Source organism: Tyto alba, unplaced genomic scaffold (genome assembly GCF_018691265.1).
Source record: "Tyto alba isolate M040663 unplaced genomic scaffold, T.alba_DEE_v4.0 Super-Scaffold_27, whole genome shotgun sequence".
NCBI classification, from domain to species: Eukaryota; Metazoa; Chordata; class Aves; order Strigiformes; family Tytonidae; genus Tyto; species Tyto alba.
Window position 1 is genome coordinate 2,765,858 of NW_024881301.1, and position 21,219 is coordinate 2,787,076.

At 41.7% G+C, this 21,219-nt stretch overlaps 1 protein-coding gene across 1 annotated transcript in view; it reads right to left on the minus strand.

Moving 5' to 3' along the window:
• The window catches only part of MAPRE2 (microtubule associated protein RP/EB family member 2), a 92,326-nt gene extending 72,031 nt beyond the window's left edge, over positions 1 to 20,295 (minus strand). The window contains exons 1-2 of the mRNA XM_033001148.2: positions 20,183 to 20,295; positions 3,644 to 3,705 (exon numbers count right to left, since the gene is read on the minus strand). Coding sequence (XP_032857039.1) covers positions 3,644 to 3,705; positions 20,183 to 20,254 — 134 coding nt within the window. The 5' untranslated portion in view covers positions 20,255 to 20,295. The remainder of the gene's footprint in view (positions 1 to 3,643; positions 3,706 to 20,182) is intronic.
• Between the last annotated feature and the right edge of the window lie 924 nt (positions 20,296 to 21,219).

Below are 21,219 nucleotides of genomic sequence, written 5' to 3' on the forward strand. Positions count from 1 at the left end.
ATAAATGCAGAAGGCAAAAGACAACTAGAAACAAGGGTATTGTTCTTTTTTTGTATTATTATAAATATATTGTCATAGCCTCAACAGTCATGGCATAAAGTAGCAACATTTTGTAACCTCTGAACAGTCATATTGTGTTTAAAATTAAAAAAAGGCTTCTGTAACATTTGAGCACAAAAGGTACTAGTGGCATGAAAACAGTGTCTTTTCCTCATTACAGTAGAAAATGAGGTTTCTATTTAATAAAAACCCCAACCACAAGGCTATGTGTTTTTGTAACTGTAAATGTATGTCAGTGCTGTTGACAGCTTCTGCTTTGGAAAGGATCTCATTATTAACTCTGAACAAAACCACACGTTATCTTTTTAAAAAACAAAGTTACGTTCCTGATGAGTCAGCTGCTTCGCTGAGCTCCTGTGGGATAATTTTTGGTATTGGGCACTAAAAAAAAAAATAAATATCACCCCAAAGTTCAGAATATTTTCAGACAGCACCATAAAAGGCTATCCAAGCTACCCAATTCCTAAGTTAAGAAGGGAATGGGGATGGTGAGTGCGCAGCCATAAACAAACATTCCACTTCAGTTAACTTTGCTCTCTTCAGTTCAGGATTTAGGTCTCTAGTTTTCTCATGTTGGATTAAAACCAGCCATAAAGCAGCTGTGTCTTATGCAGGACTGATTCCTAAACAGATGTCCTCCGCTATATTTTGTGGGACCTTGTGTTATTTCCATAGACTGAAAATGCTTTCAGAACAGTCCACTTAGGCCAGAAGTTCACCTATTTCGCATTTAAGTCACTTGGCTGAAGGTACAATGCAGCTCTTGGGGAAGTCAGGTCTTCTTTAGTGGACATTAAGGGGACTGGTTTGGGGAAACAAGCAGGAAACAAAGTGCACTTATCTAGAAGTAGTATTTTATGCTGCATTGGTGCTGGGAGATAGGGAGAAAGTAGGGAGAGAAAATGCTGCTTTAGTCTGTCTGGTTGAAGTAATTATATGCACCGTTAGCATGAATGGCCAAAGAACATTTGTTTCTGTGCAGGGAAGAAAAAAAGCTCATATAAGCCTTTTTGTTTAGATTTCCCCCAAACGCTTCATCATACAACCATACTTTATATACATGTGTACATACATATTTTTAATATATTTCCTTTCTCTTCCCTTATCTCAAAACTACTGAAATATAACAGGTAATTCCGGAGCTAACGTTCAGTAGTAACCAGACTTGCTTTCTAATGTTAGGCTGTATTGTAACCATTTTAGTGGTAATACATCAAGCAAGGAATTGTAACTGCCAAAAGCCCACTCATCTGCATCTCACACATGACAACACCTGATATGAGAATTGTAAAATTCCTTGGATGTTCCAACACCCATCTCTCATGTTGTTGTCCATATAACTTAACTCCACGAAAAAATACACCCATTTGTCAGGCTCAGGGACACCAGACTGGAAGGTTTCCTGAGCAAAGACATATATATAAGAGCATGCTACATGGATTTGGCTTTTGCAGTTGTAATAGCTTAGCAGATTCTCTAGCAATATAATGAATCTCTGGTATTAGAAGACTGATTGCTAGATCGTTATTTTAAAATATAATAGGCCATAAGGACTAAGAAATTTGGAAAGGAAAGGCTACACAGTAAGCAGCAATCCACAGGGAATATGCTAGAAAGCTGTCTGTCACTTCAGAGAGGGTTACTCACTGCAGGAAATCTGCATGTGTCAGATAAGTTTCTGTTAGACAGGTAGGATGCAGTCTGCTTTTGTAAATGACCATTTGGTGGCTGCACACTGTCTCACAGTTTTCACTGGGTTTCCTGCTATTTCCAAGTACTTGTGACAACACCAGTATAACCACAGCAACAAAGCTCGACTTTAAGCAGTGGCACCTACTCCGTGCAAGAGGAGAAAGCGACAGATGAAACCCCCCGTGGCTCAGCACGGGGCATCGCCCCGCTGCACTTCCATCTGCAACACCTCCACGGGAAGGAGTGTGTCCACAGGGGCAGGATGTCACATTTTCCTAGTGCTTGCTCTCAAATGCCTCCTGTAGTCTAGAGCTTCATCCTTGAGGAATACAAGCCTCTTTCAGCTCTAAATTACAGACTGTTACGAATAATCTCTTGAGAATCTCCAGGTATGCTTGAGCCCTGCCTATCTTCTAATTGCTGTGAAAGTAACTCTTCTCTTGTAACCTGATGAATCTGAACTCTGTGGCTCCCTGTTTAACTCTCCCTCTCCCAGTGTCAGTCTCTTCTTACCTGCATCTCAGCCCATGAACACACGCAATTCTTGTATTTCCTGTAGAACTCACCCTGAATAATATCCCATGTCTATCACTTATCTGGAAAAAATCTTTCTGCGTACATATTTAAGTTTTTTTCAGGACATTAAATAACTTGGAGCAAACCCCTGGTTTCGCTGTGAAACAAGTCTTTAAAATAGCTCAGACAGATAAACCCTTTTACTTTTAACTACAAAGTACACACCGCAAAGCAAGATGCCTCTTACATCCAAAGTTAACGTTTGTACACCGTAACAGCTCCTCGAGAATTAGCAGAAATGCGGCGGTACTTTTTAAAATGAAAGTTCCTCACTGCACAGCCTCAGCATCATCTCAGCGCTGTGCGTACTTCCAGCGCCAGCTCTGCCTAAAGCAACCCCACGCCGTCTTGCAAACCACTGACACTGCAGCACGGCCCTTGCCAAGGGAAAAGGCTCGCACAGTACGGCGAGCACCGTCTGTAGGGACTCTTGTCCAAACAGGAGGTTCATCGCAGGGTATCCCATGCCCCGTTTTGGCAACAGGGAAGATTTCTTGTGTAATAGCCCCGGTGCAGCCGCAGGAAGCCCAGCTCCGCTCCGGGAGCATCCTTCCCCAAGGCTTTCCAAACATTGCCACCTTGCGGGCCTCTCTCCCGCTGCCACCGGTCCCCCCACCCCGCTCCGCAGGTGACAGCCCCCCCCCATTTCATCCCCCCCCCCCCCCCCCCCCCCCCGCAGATTTCACAAGATGCCAAACTGGAGAGTTTTTAAGTTAACATCCAATTCGGGCAGGGAGGATGCGATTTAAACGCCCGTAGTTGGGGACTGAAAAAGGACGGCACCTTAGAAATGCGATCTGACATTAATTACTAACCCTGTACAGGGGCATCTTGTGTAGTTTACTCTTTTCCACTTAACATTATGAAGGCAGCACTAATAATGTGCAGAAGAGCTAACATTTAAAAAAAAAATAAAGTCAAGAATACAATTTCTCAGAGCTCCCAAACAGAAGGGGAGAACCATTGTCCACCTTCAGGTTTCTTTTTCTTTCTTTTTTTTTTTTTTTTCAAATTTTATTTTATTTGATTTTATTTATTCCTTTCTGCCAGCATTTCCTTCTCACTCCAGTCAAAAAAGCCAAATTATTTCCAAGAAGTCAGTGTAATCTAGTTTAGCTTTCATCAGTTCTGTTTCACGAATGAATGATTCCTGATGACTTGAAACTACTAGTTACACAGTCAAAGATGTTGCAAAGGACTATCACTTATTATTGATACCAAACTTATCTAGCTGCTCTCTTACAGACATCAAACACAAGCTCTCGGGTACTTTCTCAGTCACTAGCACTGTAACAAACACACCAAACATACTTACTTTGAGCATCCAAACACTTGCCCTGGTTGCCGGCTTGAACTATTCCTTGCAGCAATTTGGTACTGAAAAGAAAACATGAAAACCTTTAGTTCAACGAGAAAAAAAAAAAAAAAAAAAAAAAAAAAAAAAGACTTACTGAATGGTCTTTGTCTGTATCAGTTGGGCAGTGTTGCAATGGCTATATGCTAAAAATGAAACAGGAGAAGTCCTTCATTACAATACCCTAATTCAACTGTGTTCACAATGGTTCAGTGTCTAACACATCTGCACAACAATCAGATGTCCCTCTGATATAGTAGCAAATCTATGAGCTCCCTTATGCAGTGCCACATTCAGAGTTTATTCATAATTGCCAGGCACGTTGCTCTTTCTTCATCTGACCAGGCTTCTGAGCACAAGCAATCAGTTATGACCGTTGTGTCATGCAATTGGGGCCTTGCTGCACTTGTCTGAACAGCTTTGCAGAAGGAAAAAAAAAAAAAAGAGAAAATCTACCATTGAGAAACACATGAAGTGATACGCAGCAACTGTGTTTTTGCCAATACAACACAAAAACACTGTCAATCCTTTGAAGTGTCTCACTTAACAATGAAGCCATGATGCTGCCCACTTGTAGCAGCCACATTAAGGCCCATTCCCTTCTGTGTTCCTAGAAGCAATTGCCTACAACTGCTAGATTTGTCATCACATCCATTCTCTTAAGCGTTACATTGCTGGCTACAGAAACATAAGCAGGAGCAACCGTATATGGGTTTCAAATTGTGCCATGAATTACATACTAGGGTTACGTGGCTGAGTTTCTTAATTCGCCTTCTCAGTCAGCAGGAAATATCATTCCTAGCAGGTAAATAATGGTTTACAGTCAGAGCAGGGCTCTGGTTATTGCTGTTTTGCATTCCTAGTCAACTAGTTGAGACAGCCCAGCAGGGAGGGGTATTCCAAACGCATCTATCTCTGCATAACAGCACGAAACTACACCATACAGGATCCTAGGGGTGCTTGGATTGAATCAGGACAGAAATGCAAGAGTCTCCCACAGGTGAATTTATGTTCATCATAAACCCTGTTTTAAGAGGAAGAAAACAGAGTAAGTCTCACTCCAATTCATTATCATCTGGGAAAGGTAAACAGACACTTAAAGATGGCTTGTCTAAAGGACTGGATCCCAGCTCCAGGAGCTGTGACTCATCCTGGCAGAGAGCTCAGCAAGGCTGCTAGCAGACTGGAAGGCTGGAGCTACCTTAAAGCCAAACCAGAATGGGAATTAGCTATTAAACATGTTATTGTTTCATTTCTTTGAATCTCTCCAAGCCTCTTAAGCTCTGTGCTTTTCAATGTACTCTTTTTTTCCCCCCCATTTGTTTAATGTGGAAAGTGATTCCAGCACAGCTGACAAACCTCAGGCATCCTATTGGCAAAGAAACAGCAAATCCATCATGGTATGTTGGCTTTTGCTCAAGTAGGCCCCCCTGAACTTAAGCTGGGATCTAACAGTACTGTTCCAATAACTTGGAAGGATGGGACACTCTTAGGACAATAGTTAGAAGTAATCTCACATCAGATGTTGACCGAAACTTCTGACAGGCAACAGCAGTGGAGAGACACAGCAATTCCATTAGAAACGCAAGGCTTATTTTGCTCATGAAATATTTTCCATACTATACTTTTTTGAGAGAGTGATATTTATGTCATATTGAAGACAGAGATAACTATTTCCTTGTCTTCAGTAAGTAGACCTCAGTTTGGGAGTGATTTGACTAACACTACCACACTGAACTTCATTTGGATAGTCATAAAAAGGGAAAAACAGAAGCCCTGATAGCAGAGGTTCCTAAAATTTGAAAACTGATGATGATGTACCTCTCTGGTTTGACCTGTACATATATCTCAGCGACAGCTCGTGACATTTTGCCTGCATCCAGGTACCTACCCGAGGCACAGAGCAGTGCGATGGCTATGGCCAGGTGACATAATGGGAGCCTGTTTGCTGCTCTGTGCAGTAGCACTGCCAGGTCTCCACCTGCTCCATAATCTGTGCCAACACCTCGACCTGTACTTCTGGCTTGAGATGCCAGAGCAGCGCCCTTGCAAGGGAGTGGTAGGAAACACCGGATCATTAAGGTGAAATTTAATTTAAGTGGACAAAGGAATGCAGTAGAGGTCCTAGTTAGTGGGTGCGAGGAAGGTAACGATGGGGAGCTGGAGTTGTCTTTGGAAGGGTGGACGGATAAAAGTATGCAATGAAAACTTGGAGGAGAAGAGGATGCCATGTTTTCTCCCACTACATGCCAGGCCATGCACAGCTCTCAGCTGCAGGCACTGGCATCATAACACCACTCTACATAAACCAGCAAGCACATTTCAATTCCTCAGAATTTCCCAACACACAGAGGCTGCACTGATTTTAAAATTGTTTCCCATCTCCTAAAGAGTCAACTACAAATACATCTAAAGAACTTACTCTCTCCACCATGCTAAACATAGGAAAAAGGCCAAGGGGTAAAAAGCAAGAGGCTCCAGAACCACAAGATCTGGAAAATGGAAAAGACCTTAAAACAAGGGAAAAATATATTTCTTTAACAACTGTTTAAAGAGGAATTTCAGAAAAATCTCAGAGCAAAACAGGTAAGAAAAAAGGATCTTGTATTTTTCAAGACAGGAAATTATGATTTGTTCAATGTTTTAAAGTTACACATAGCTACAAGTTCCCTGTATTATACTATCTGTTGCCCTTATGGGGAGATTGTGTAGGGGGAAACAGCCCAGTATTTACTAGGAAACATTATTAACAGAATTGGGCAGATCTCATTGATAGCTGATGACTATTCACACAGTGCTTTCAGTTATCCCCCTCCTACAGCCCACTGCTGCAACAACTCCTGTCATCCTGCTGGAGCAACAGTCAGGAGGCCAAGCCCAGCCAGAGGAGTCAGACTGGTGGGCCACTGTTTTCCAGTTAGGTGTTCAAGAAGTCCCTTGGGGGTACCTTACTTTGCCAGGCTACAGCCCTGGAGCCCACGCTTGCCACTTTCTCAGATGCAGCTGAGTTACACAGCCTGCCACCGATGCTCGCGTGTGATGGTGATGGCCTTGGATGGTTTCAGCAGGCTCTTGCTGTTTGGAGTTTATGTGATCTTGGGATGTTCAGTGGACCACTGCTTTTTAGGTTTTTTCCAGTCTTGTGAGGCTTTCAGCTGCTCCCTCTCAGTGCATACTTTTCTTCCCTGTGAACTCGTTTTCTGGTAGCTATGGCTACATCCACAAACTCAGTTACCTGTTCAACCCATTCACACAAACTGACACGGATGTGGCTTCTATGATAATATCCCTTCAAATGCTGTAAAACATTGATTTAATACCAGATGAATGCTGACTGAAAAGAAAAAAAAAACCAACCCACAAACAAAACAAGGATTGGGAAAGAGAGATATGAGAAAACAAGCTGAAAGCCAAGTAACTAAGTGAAAAAAGACAGCAAAGCAAAGGCAATCTGCAGAAAACAAGCAGCACATCATATAGTTATACTATGGAAAGTATTACCCATAGCTGTTAGTTTGAAGGACCAAGGAGGAAAAGTTAGGACAGAATGTTATTAAGGTGATTTAAATCAAATGCCTTCTAGTACATTTGATGACATATTTTCCAAATTTTGTCTCGGGGAGCTGTATGTCCCATGTGGGCACAGAGCCCTGTCTTCTGCTACTGTGTATCAGTGGGATGGATGCTTTCTACCATACTGCACAGATTTTTCCCTCCCCCCTGGCAAGGGCTGGGAATGTGATGTTGCATGAAAACAATTTATAATATAGGCTGACAGTCATCTATTATTGCTTCAAATATCCTCAATGGTTATAAAAAACAACTTCAAAACCAACTTATTTTTAGCAACTGAAAGAATTCGAGCAAACCCATTGTGGCTGCTGTCCAGGCATTCACTGAGTAGAGAATAGCTTGACAAATTACAGAAATGGACAAACTTGGAGTATAAACGAGAAAACAGTGTCTATCACTATTTACATATGCTTTCCTGTTAAAAAGGTGAACTGAGAGATTAAGGTTTCCAGCATCAAAGGAAAGAACTGCCGTTTTTATGAGCTGTGCATGAATCACAAAAACCAAAACAAAAACCCCCATACATTTAACAGTTGGGCAGATTTCTCAACTTGCTGTTAACAGCCCAACCCTATGCTGCCTCACCGTTCCTGTGTAAGTCCTCTGCACCTACTCAGGACTGGGCTCTACAGCAGTATATGGAAGCCACAACAAGAACAACTCAAAGCAAAGCAATTAAGTAACGGAGCTGAGTTCAGTACTATCTCCAACTCCAAACCCATGAGAAATGCCCTAGTTTGATCCAGAGTCCTTCATAAGGAAGGCAATCCCAGAAGATGCGAGATGCTGTTACTGAGTGCATGACCTCTTTTGCTCTTGCCATTTCAAACACAACTTTGTCCCAGTGGTTCTACTCTTCTGCCAGTGCTCTGATTCCAAGACACTTATTGGCATGAAAAAGGTGCTAGAGACTTCTTATAAACCTCTGTTCCCTCCCTCTCATTGACAAAGCAACCAATGTTTTATTGGTCATTTACATATAAAGTAAATCCAAGCATGTCCTACTTAAGAACTTTGCAGGAAAACACATGCATCCTTCCTCAGAAAGAGTTCGTCTAACCCCTGCCTGGGAAGCCACTAGATTTTTCGCCCCATAGAGCAGTAAACCAGCTTCTGTCATTTCTGTTGCCCTCTCCCATCCCTCCTCAACCTTTTGGAAACTGGAGTTTCCAAGATGCAAGTGCCATGGAGACAATGCTGGGTTCAAAGCTCCAGCCAACTGCAGTGTGACACCTTCCTTTCTGCAGCAGCCTACCTGCCCTCCTCCTATTGAGGAATACCTTCCCTGCCTTCTTGCCCAGTAACTTTGAGATGCAGTATTACCTTTCAACTCCAGAAGGATGTAACAGAGCTCAGTTAATATGATTTCAGTTAGTGTGACAGATTTAGCAAACTTTTTTTTTTTTTGGCATAACAAGCAATGCCAAGCCAGTATATCAAGCAGTAGGTGGCAGACCTAATAGGACAAACAGACGAGAATGTATATTTATCATCTATTTAGCAGCAGGCTGCCACATTACATTTGGATCCTTTTCAACCAAGTTTTTCCTCTTTGCTCCTTTTCGAGAAAACAACCTTCCTTCAATTATCCAAGACACCCTTTTCTTTAAAGTTTAGTTCAGAGTCACTGATGTCTACATTTTAATTTCTATCACACTAACCAAAAGTCTGTTCTACTTGCACTGCCGGTGCCTGTCTGTTGGCTTCTGCATCCAACACAATCACCAATTCCGTTAGGCACCTGTCTGTGGTTTGCACACTGGACTGCAGTTTACTACTGATGCGCTTCTGTAAGTACTCATGTATTATGCATTTTGATGTGTTTTTCTGGTAGGCATTACACTATCTTGCAGAATGTACTTGGTCCAAGAATAACTAGAGCTGATCAGACTTCTGCTTTGTTTCATATACTAGAATCACTTAACACATTTCTCTTTAATACTTTCCTCTTTATAAACATGAAGTTATGCTGTGGTGATGTATATGTTTTATAGTGAGGCAAGAAAAGCCATCACTGACTGGGGTTTTACATTATGAAGAATTTGGCAATAATATTACCTTAAGGCATTCCAACCTCAACTGTTCACTCCTTATTTATGTCTCTGGGCTGCCCCTCAGTTTTGCTAGAACAATTCTGAATCCAATCCACTCTGAAGCAGGCACAGAAAGGGATTTAATTTCCAAGTGAGTGAGGGTTTTTTTTGGATGGTTGGTTGTTGTTTTTTTTGTTTTTTTTTTTTTTTTTGTTGTTCCCCCCCAGATTTAAAAAAATAAATGTGGGGCAACTTACTGTTTCAGTACACAGCATGGCCCCATCAACAGGTAGGTTGGCACAACTGGAAGGGCAGGATCTCACTGACTGGTATTGCTGGCCAGAAACAGGTACAGGGAACAACTCCATTGAACGGGCTGGAATATTAAGCTTTAAAAGCAGACATGAACTCCTCCTCTTATACAGCCTGGAGACCGGTGGGGACACAGAGCTATGGGAGAACACATATCAGCTTTTCTCCCTTCAATATGAAAGGGGTAAAAGACAAATGGAGGCCAGCCAGCAGCAAATGCTCTAGTCCAGGTCAATCCACCACAAGTTTCCAGCACATTTGTAATTCCCTGTGCCCAGCTCTAGGCTTCTTTTTGGGGCTGATTTTTTTTATAGTCTAATCAGCAACTGACAGTTACTAAGAAGATTCAAGGAAAAATCATGAAGGTATACATTCAGATGTTAAAACCCCAAAACCTGTGTCTATGTTTTGACCCGAGACATACTTTCTGAAGTTCTTCTAAGACAGCCAAACCTGAAGTTTATCATGAGGATTCCCGATGGCATAATAATGTATAGAATTACCCAAGTGACATTCTTTGAAAACAAGCCTGCTGAACAAGCATGGTAGGAAGAGCCCAAATATAACTTCCATAGAAGTGTTACACAGGCAGCTGCAGCAATCTGCAGGACTCCCAGAACTGCTTCAAGGATCTAAAACGTACCAGCTTCAGGACTAGTGAAATATTTAGAATGAGTTGGTTTAAGAGCTTTAAGACAGATGTTTAAACTCAGGAGGTAACATACGTTTAAATGGCACCATTCACTATAACCCTTACACTTCCAGATACCTGCATTTTTCTCAAGTGTATCTCAGTTAGGGCACCGAGATTAGATAGGCTGAATCCCCCTCTATTGGGGGATTAGTTTTTCAGGTCTCTCTTTACAATGAATGAAGAAAATAAGCGTATCAGAATATTCAGCAAATCAGTTAGGTGGCCACATAGAATGGGCTAAATGCTCCCATCTGTCCTAACACACCGCTCTGCTAACAGCACACAGCCATGACTGCAAGTTGCCTAGTTTACCGACCAGTGATCTTTGCCAAATTACAAAAGTCAGTAGCTTTCTTTAAAAAGTAAAAATAATCTCTAAACCAGTGCAACATTCACCACCTATACCTATTTCAGACCAGGAAAGAGGCAAGGACAGACCTGGAAAGCAAGTATGCAAATTCTTCCCCCGGGGAGGGAATGACCTTGGTGAGTGCCAGCTAGCTGGAGACCAACTTCAGAGAAAAAAAAGACCTGGGGGTCTTGCTGGACAACAGGTTGGAAAAGGCTCAGCAGTATACTGTTGCAGTAGAGAAGGACAACCCTTCACTGGCCTGGGTTTGCAGATCCAGTGCAGTAATTATTCCCCTGTATTCCGCACTTGTGAAAGTGAAGTACCTGTGTACTGGGGAGCAACAAACCAGCGATAGATATACTGGAACAGAGTCTACTATACCAAGATGGTTAAGGAGCTGGAGTACATGATGCAGGAGAGGCTGAGAGAGTTGGATTTATCCAGCCTGAAGAAGAGAAGGATTAAGGTGTGGGGGGATGTATCATTGCAGCCCATAGCCACCTAAGGGGAGGGTGTAGAGAAGATGGAGCCAGGATCTTTTCAGAGGCACACATTGACATTGCAGGAGGCAACAGGCAAGTTTCAACAGGGCAAATCCTGATTACATGTTAGGAAAAGCATTCTCATCATGAGGGTGGTTGAACATTGGGTCCGGTGAGGCTGGGAAGTCTGAGTATCTTTCAGACACTCAGAACTCAAGTTCCTGAGCAACCTGATCTGTTTGGGATGGCTTTGAACACGGGTTGGACAAGATTATCTCTTTCAACCTGTATCATCCAATGATTCTGTGTAAAGCTATCATAACTGCAGGCTGTTAATTGCCTGCTTACCTTACCCAGGAAAGAGAGCCCTAGTTAGGGTACTGGACTGCCACCTCAGCCCTTTTAACAGTTCTGGCACATCTTTCTGTGCCTCAAGTTCCTGAACAGGAAGACGGGATTAACTCAAGGATGTAAAGATAGATTCCAGTATCTGTGGCAAAGGTAAAAACAGCTAAAGTCACATATTTTGATTGTTATTTCATTCCTGAAGAATCTAAACATAGAATACATAAATATATGTATAATGCATAATATACAATACAGAAAACTAAACAACAAGGTTTTTCTCCTTACAACACTGGTGAAGCAGATGAAGAGTTCTTGGACTCCTCTCTTGTGAGAGCAGAATGGATTACTTTCGGTCAATTACAGATGGGCAAACCTATGAAGGCTGTAAGGCTATAGTTTGTGGAAATGTCCTGTGAACCTGTGATCAGATAAGGTGCTCACAGGACAGCTGAAGGTACATTGAAAGGTGTAGCATCACCTCATTTGTACTGCACAGATCACCACATGTGCTCCAAGTCATAAACCGAAAACCAAAAAAGTTTGAGTGTTTTCCTCTCTCATTTTCACCTAATCAATCCCAACTATCCCCTCTTCTTAGGAGGCATGTAAGAGTCACTTTTCCATAGATCCACAGTGTGACAAGCATCCTTGGGTGCCAATCTCTGCTGAAAGCACTATGTTAAACTTTTACATTGCTTAATCAGTGGAGAAAAGTACTCAGGTTTTCCCAATGACATAACCACAGCCAGGTGGTCATGAAAATCTCTGAAGAAGCAGGTTCTAGGTCTTCTCCAAGCTACTGAGGGGCAGATCCCCTTTAGTCTCTCATGTTTTGAGAGAGTCCTTCAACCACCCTCATCTACAAGGTGGAGGAATGGCACACCATCACTTCACACTCTTCTGCACATCTTTTGACAGAAAGCTGCCAACGATTGCGGTATTTAGCACAGGTAACACGATCTGGGTATGCTGATAAGGTTGGATCCCTTGGGGGAGTAGGCAGAGAAATGCTATTTGGTATTTATTAATTTTTCAAAACCGCGAGTGCTGATTTGCTTACCCTGCCCAGGTGGCAGTAGCTCTCATCACTAAGAGAAGCAGAACATCATTGAAAAAATGTATTTGCTACCAGTGTTCTCAGTAAGGATTAGAAGCCTGGACACTTGTAAAAGGTCTGTCAGAAACTGGTGACAACCTTGCACCCTGCCTTCAGAACAGGAAAGCTAAAATGCACTGAAGCTTGATGACACTTGAATTGTGGTAATGACCCCACACAAGTAATTAGAGCTAAAAATTGCAAAACCTATATATTTGACAAAGGGAGCACAGAGCCAACTGAATTTTTTGGACCTTGAGTGTTTATAGATCTGCAAACTAGAAATAGGTCTCTACTTTATATTAAGGGAAACAGAGAGTGTCATTGAGGGGGTTCTTCAGAGCAGGACTGTATTTGAAAGCTGCATAAATACCTTTTACTCCTTCAGTTACAACAACATTGCCACCTGATCACAGCTTGTGAACTTCAAGTTGAAGGAAAACATCCCAGTCTGTGAGATAAGGGTTACAGCTTGGTATCTCATTTAGCTACTCCCTAATACTATGCAATTAAAGCAAGTCAATGGGAGGGGGTTCAAAAGGTTGGCTGTCAAACTTTAACCCCTTCAGTTAATGCTGCTTTATTCTGTAAGGATAGTTTGCATTTGAAGTCTACCAAATCAGAAGTTTATGGGCTGCATTTCTGAGCTACATTATTTCCTCCAAGAGCCTGCAGTGCAAAGCTCACAGGAATTTCTGTTTCTTTACAATGTTTTGCAGACAAGAGCCATGGAACACAGTGGACCCGTCCACTAACTTGAAGACACATGCATCACTTCTGCTCATTAGAAAAAAGCTAATCAGGAAGTTTCCAAGTTACTCTACAGTATCAGATTGAATTTAAACTTCCACAGCAATCTGCTCTGGAAAGTTTTTCCTTCAGCACACTGCCAGTAAGTACTGATTTGAAGGAACAATGTATTAATTTCAGTAGTATACAGAATTTAAGTGTAGATACTTCTCTCACTGCCTTTCCCAGACATATAGGATGTTTTCTGTTTGCTGTCTAACTCAAGCCAGAAAAGTCACCACTTAACTGGAAAAATGGCTACTTTGGATTGATTTGCTATTTACACGCACACTATTTCCCCTGTAGACTGAACTTCTACATCTGCTAATTTTTCACATCTAGAAGACAAAGCCTTTTACCTTAGATTGGGAAGCAGAACTCTGGCAGTTTTGGTGTCTGGGGTTTTATTTGTTTTGTTTCCCTCTGCCAGTACAGCAGCAAATCCCACGCAGAAGTACAAGTCTTACTGTTTCTTCTCAGACCTATGCAATCTGCCCTAAGAGAACCTGGCCCCTGTCAATGTTGCTAGATAAGCATTCTTCAAACTGTGCCACTTTCTGTCATTGCAGCCTCCTACTAGTTGTTTTTCTTTGGAGTGACCAGAGTGTCCTTCAGCTGAGCCTGAAAGAGTGCTTGGCACATCTCCTCTCTTGCACAGACTCACTCTTTTTGCATCCAGGGCTCCCCAGATGGTAACTATCAGGTATTTTCACGCACAACTGCTTTAATAAACAGTGCTAGATATAAAATACCTGTGCAAAAGGTGAACGTGCATTTTGGGGCTCTAAAAACTTCCACAAATGAAATCCTTATTTCCCAAGCATGCACACATTTAAGAAAGCCATTCTCTTTTCGGCAAGATTAGTCAGCTACTGGGAGGCCCTGTAACAAGATATTACTGAACTGAACATGCCCAAGGTGAATCAAGGTAGTAACTTGTGGAACAAATGAGTGGCTGGATATCGTCCGCAGCTGAAGCATCCAACATCAGCTGAAAGCAGGTCTCTCTCACAAGCCAATGAGCAGTTTATGTATGCTTGTGGTATAAGTCCAATTTTTCTCCCTTTTTGGTAGTCAGCTTGCTTGTTAACTCACGTAGCAAAAATGCAAGATTCAACCTACGCTTTCCCATAAGATTGATTTCCCTGCAGGGGCTGTCTCACACTCTGCTGCGACTCTTACGCCCTTCCAATCCTGGTCAAAACATGCCACACCTTCCACATGAGTCAACAGAGCAGGGCAGCATCTCCCACAGCAAGCTGGGAAGCAGCTGAGAGGAAAGCCCTGCTACACTTCTCCAAACACAGTCCTTTCCTTCAGCATTGGGTAGGATACTCAGAGAAATGCAGTCTCAGTCAAAAATATTATCAGGAGATTGCAATAAACTGCACTTGATCTTGAATTGAACAGATCAGGCAAGGTCACTTCTAGTGAAATATTCACAGGGACAAATTCTAATTCACCCAGATATTTAGTTAGCTTATGCAAGACAGCTGGAAGTCTTTGCAACTCTCTCAAATGACACTGTTTGGCACCTTATCAAACTAAATGCCTTTTGCCTGTTGTGAGCATGAGCACATCATTTTACTTCAGCATTATTCTGTTCTCCCTCAGTATAACTTGTCAGTTTTGAGAAACTGCTGTATCCCAGAGAAGACTGTCAGGGTTCAGCTTTCCTACTCCTTTTTGAAGACAAATTGATGTTGAAGTTTCGTTTCCAGAAGATGAAAATGATCAAGATAATATATTTTGACATACAAGATGTGTAAAGAATAATACAATTGAAGCTGTCTCAACTTTAACCAAGTGACACAGTGTTACACTGGCAACTGCACTATTTTTAATCCCAGAAGTACTCCTGCTTTCCTTAGTCAGTAGAAAGGCTCACAAACTTTTCTTGTTTGAAGTGCTGTGTTCTTTGCCCTACCATTCCGTGCAGCAAAGCAGGACATGCAAGCCAGCGTAACAGTTTTCTGACACTAAGAACTCAATAAATTCAGGAACACAAGTTGCTGCTTCTTTTACAGTCAATTTGTTAATTTGGAAGAAAGCCACGTGTTTTGGCAGTCCACATCCCAGAAGAGGTGGGCCTGTCTCTGCTTGATACCAATGGAAAGGCATCCAGTAGCATGGTGAGAAAATCCAACTCAAAGAGTTTTATATGTTTATACACATGCGGAGAGCTATTTATTTGATTGTTGTGGGGCTTAGCTGTGGGTGCATGCCATGGGGGTGAGTGGGGAGTGAAACCCCTCCACGGTCAGTGTGATGCACAAGTAAAGAACAGGAGATGCCCAAGCAAAGTACTGGGCTCATGCCAGGGACTCAAACCAAGGGGCAAGTGCAGCAACAGGTGAAAATAAACTCTCCCGGGGACAGAACAGAATTTCTTCAACTTCAGAAGCCAAAAATTATAGAACTAGAAAAAGTAGGAGGGAAGGACCCTACTACACAGGATACATTGGGCATGGAAGGTATGCCTTATTGAGCTTTAATCTCACCTGCCAGATCTCTCTCCTGTTGGTAAGTGCTTTTTCTTTTAACATGTATTTTTATGTTCTAATAAAATCAGCTTTGTGGGCTGGAAGCCTCTAACACTTCATTTATGCTCGTATAATAGCAAAGAGTGGGTGGTTCCCCCATAAAGCTCGGGCTAGCTCCAGGCCCCGCTGCTGCCGCACTCCGCAAGCACACAGGCTGGCTGGTACCCAGCTCCCATCGATTACTTCTGAGCGGGCTCACTAGCACCTTCCAGGACCAGCCTATACACTTAGGGCTGTCAGAAAGGCAGAAATACCATTTAGTTTTACCTCAGATATTCTGAATGAACCTTTTCCTGCAATTTCAAGTTTTAGAAGTGGGTTATCAAATGTAAACAGGTTATAATGAAAAAAAATACATAAATAAACAAGGTACTGCGCAGTGGGGCATATACAGGGAATATCTCTGAGGCTCTATACCCTGTACCACCAATCTCAGTGTCTTTAAATGAATGCCTTTAGGCTACTGCATAACATACACATTTTATTTATGTCTTATTGTGTATCACTGAGTTCAGTAAAATCTGTAATAAGATCTATACAGTCAAAGAGTGGAGGGCAACACTGCGAATTTCTTGCAGTAACACACAGTGAATACTGTAACAAAGCAGCATCAACTCCTCTGTGACACATTGTTTTAATGGACAGAACTGTACCAGTAGCTACGCGTTCCTTTCAGAGGAAGACAAGAGATATCACTGCCATCGGTCACACAAGCGTTTCTTGTTGGTCCATTCCACAGCTACATAATAAGTGCCCTGTCATTCCACAAGCCCATCGTAGGATTTCTCTGTCTGGTTTTCTAACATGATCACATGTTGCCCATAGTTCCTGAATCCCAGGGAAGGATTATTGCTGCAGCAGAGACAAAACATCATCCTAAAGTCATACGCAGGATGCTAATCACATCCTTTACCTGATGTGGTCTTCAAGCATCTCACAAACACATCTCAAAAACATTGTCTCAGGTCAAGTGACATCTGTCTGGCAGTTATATTTCTTTCTCAATTCGTTATTTAGATCTCAGTTACCTATAGAGAGTTTTCATTGTATACCATATCCTTTGCGACTCCTCTTCCAGCTTGCACAAAAGGAGCTGAACTTCAGGCTTCTTCCTTGTGATGGAAATTGTTGCTTATATGCATGATTGGCAGGTGGACAAAAACCGAAATACCTCAAATCTACAAGACTTACTGTTGAAACTCAGCAACTTAGTTTGACTTGAGCTAAACTAGGGCAGCAAAAGCCAGCTGACTCTTCCCTTGACAGCACTGCCCTGAGAAAATAAATACTATTTAAGGAAATCCAGTTACTGGAATGATTTTGTGATTTGTAAAACCCTTCTGATTTCAGGATTCCACAATCTAAATAAACAGCAGCTGAACAGGAGAATCCATAGTGTTGTGCTGCTTCAGTAAGGGCACCCAGCTAGGCAGGGTCAGCTTGGGTCTTCTCAGCGGTGCAGGTAAAACTGACCTTGGCTGACCTAGGAAGGTAGCGAAAAATGGATTCTGTCCTTAAGGCATGAGTTAGAAAACTCAGTTTCTTGGTGGTAGTGGAAGAGATGATGGGAAACAAGGAGAGACAGTGAAGACCATGCAGAGCCAGCAGTGTTTAAAGGCGGGGCCAAGACTCAGAAGCTGCTGTTGTGACAGGGCCTCTCTCCTTCCTCTCTGCCCTCCTCATCCTCCTGGGAACCCACCTCCTCCCCTTGGGCCCTCTCAGGCCTCCCATGCCTCCCCCTTCTCCGCGACCACCCCTGCACCTGCCCCAGCCAAACCTGCAAGCCGCCCCACATCGCTCCCCCAGCTCAGCTCTGAACACACTTGTGTTACCACGCTTGAATTAAGGAGGGGGGGGAATCCGGAGCAAAACTTAATTTCAGCATCCACCCAAATATGCTGAAGTTTTGTGCCTGAATCTTCTAGTAGCAAAAGCACTGAAATGTGAACAGGCTAACAGAATACCGCATCAGAGTCATCCAGCCGTCAGCGTCAGTCCTCACACACCGCCTCAAAGAAATTGTCATTGGCCATCTGCCTCTTAATTACTGAGCTCGCCACCAAGAAGTCACCTCTGGACTTTCTGCATTTACTACATATGTGTCTCCAAAAAAATCAAATGAGGCTTGCAGTTTCGCTACTCAAAAGTAGCTTTCTGAAGATTTATCTATATTTTTCAAATATAATAAGTAATCAGCCATAGGACAGTCAGTGTCCCTTGACTCATTTGTGTCAAATAGCAGGTTAGTGTCAGAATTATGCTGGATAAGTATTTTAGTCCACAAATTGCTTTTCAAGTCACAAAATGACAGATGTCACTTTAATCCCTGCTTAGAGGAGTAATCAAATTTACAAACATGTTAAGCTATGCAGCGATGTCAAAAAGTAACTAACTCTACATTACCCACTTGAAAAAGTTCAAACTTTCTCCCTGAATCAGAAAACCCAATCAAAAGTATCAAAGAGCAGGCACATCTAAGATTCTCTGCCAGTACTGACAGTATTTTATTCTTCCTTCATCTCTCTCATTTACTGTACTAATACAACAAAAGATAACAGCAAATATTTTTTAACAGTTTGGTCTACATCAGGCACTTAAAATAAACACAATGCACTTAAAAATACCTATGAACAATCTAACTGCAGCATGCCAACCTCCCGGAAGAATGGCAACAGATAAAGCCAAGGGGACTCCCCTGCAGGAGACAGCTATGCTGTTGAACAAGACTCCTCTCACCACAATCCAGCACAGCCGCAATTGGTCACATATCAGTAAAAACACATGGCAAAAAGCAGAAATGACCACGCTCCTCAAGTTAAGCGTTCTACAAGTTTAATATTGACAGGAAAAGCTCCAAAGAAAAACCACAGAATTATCAAGGTGGAAAATGCGTCTATTCAAGTGCAAAATACATTTATTTTCTCATGTCTACTAATCACACAAAGTCAAAATGCTCTGACAGCCTCTCCAACTTATGTCACACCATTTTGCCCAAGAGGCCATCAGTCATCTTTTTGCCAGCTAATTCAGAGTTTTGCTTACAGCTTGAAAAAGAGAACCCTTCAACACCACCAGCTTTGTGGAAACCGTCACTTTGGTTATTTTTGTAGCATGTAGTAGTTATACCAGTATACTCTGGAGAACAACTAGTAAACTAGTTACCCTCGAATACTTCCCATGTTTTGGGCACAATGCATAACAAAATTATTAGTGACTTCTACTCCTACTAAACTGAAGGCTCACAAGAGTAAAAGTATTACTCTTCCCTGATCTAGTTGTGTACAGATAAAGTAATTGGAGGAAAAAGTTAACTTTTAAGACACTTGTCTCTGGTTGACTGTTAAGTTTTTGAAGTCCTGACTTCCTTCTGTTTTCCCAGAGGCCTGAAAGGAGACCCTAAAAACTATTTTCAAGGTTCATTCCCCTCTCTCCAATTCCTTACAATTCTACTTTATCATCACACCAGCAATAATCCGAGCTATGTAATCACTGTAATGAGATAGGTATTTTTTACGCTGACCAGCATGCTTGACACATCCATGATACACACCCTACACTGTTGTGATCACTTTTTGATACAAAGCATTTGATTTCAGGTGATGATTACGAAAGATTTCACCCAGTCATCTTGGAAACTGATACAGTCCTGTCTACAGAATTATCATACCAACATGGACACCTGTGTCCAATAGCAAACAAACCTTCATAGCACCTAATCTCATTGAAGGACATCTACAGTAACGCACAAGACCTCTGCTGAACAGAGTAACTGATAAGCAATTATTTGCATGTATACATAAGGAGACTGTGATACAGTATAAACCAAAAATTATGGCAGGATTCCTGGGTGTATCAGAAAATGATGATTAAGTCACAGCAATTGTGCAATAAAGCATAACATATCTATTATTTATATGCTTGAGAAATTAATATTGGTGTGACTTATGAAGAGCAGCACAATTACAACATTAATCTTAGCCCTATGGACAGGTGGTGCAAATTACCCCTCAAAGTCATCAGTCCTCAAAGCCTGACCACCCTATGACATAAAACAACCTCTCCAAACTCTAATAAGTTTGAGGATTTTTTTGCTTTAAGGTTATTTTTTCTCTATTTGAATTAGTATTACAGGGGTGCTAAACTACAGAGAACAAAATTCCAATTATATATGGTAGAGAAAATACAGACCTTTGAAATTACAATAACAACCAGATCTCTGCCACAGAAATTTTTTGTGCAAAAATAAACTAAAGTAGTAAAGTAGACTCCATGACTTACCTTACTTTGCTGCTTCAAAGATTCATTTAGAGGAGTATCCCCACTATGGGAACCTTTATGCAGCCTCAACATAGTAGGATTTTTTTTTTTTTTTAAGAGAAAATCCTGTTAAATAAAACTGCCAGTTACCACAGACTGGTAGAGAAAAGCTTCTCTCAGACAACTTCCTTTTATAAACCTCACCATGGGTGTGGCTAAATGGCTAGCTCCACCCTTTATCCTATTTAGAAACCCAGAGAGCCTATAAAAACTTCTCCAGAGCAAGATAATAATCTTGTCAACTTGTTATGTGCTCTGGTTGTTTTTAAAAAAAGTAGATAACTAGTTGATAGTTTCATGAACTAATGGGAAAAATGTAGATAAATAAAATTAAAGCTAGCTCTAATATTTGCATTTCCTGCAACGTGGTCTACAAACATTTAGTGAGTGAGCTCGGTTGGTTGTTTGCTTTTTAAAAGCACTGCCGTAACAACTTGAGGGAAGTCTAACAGCTTTAGTCTTTATTTGTATTAGAGATGCATTGCATTGAAAAACCAACACATCTATGGACTTGCAGCAATTGCCACTTGCATCACCTCTTGATGAGCTTCCACCACCAGTGAAGGCTCCTGTTTTCATCACTTGCATCATGAAAATGATGCAAGATCAAAGCTGTTTGCATGCCTCGTTAAATCACACACATGCCCTCACTGTGGAGGGACCACCACCAATAAAAACTAGAATCTATTCTTTTGTCCTCTAACTACTCTAGATCTTAAAAAAAAAAAAAAGGGTCAACTTTCTTTTTTCTCAAGGCCTAATTCAAGAGGATAGGGAGATGGACTAGGATGTTGCCACTAAGGCAATATTGCCTGCAGAGTTACGTATTACCCAGGCGTGTAATACAAACGCATCTAGATGTCTGCACTCTTGTTTCTTACTCAAGTTTTTGTACTATCCCAATTGATAGTTTTTGTATTTAAGAATAGAAGTATAAGGGACTATAAGCATAGTGCTTAAGGGGTTTTTTCACTGAATAGTTGAGGTTATCCTGGCAC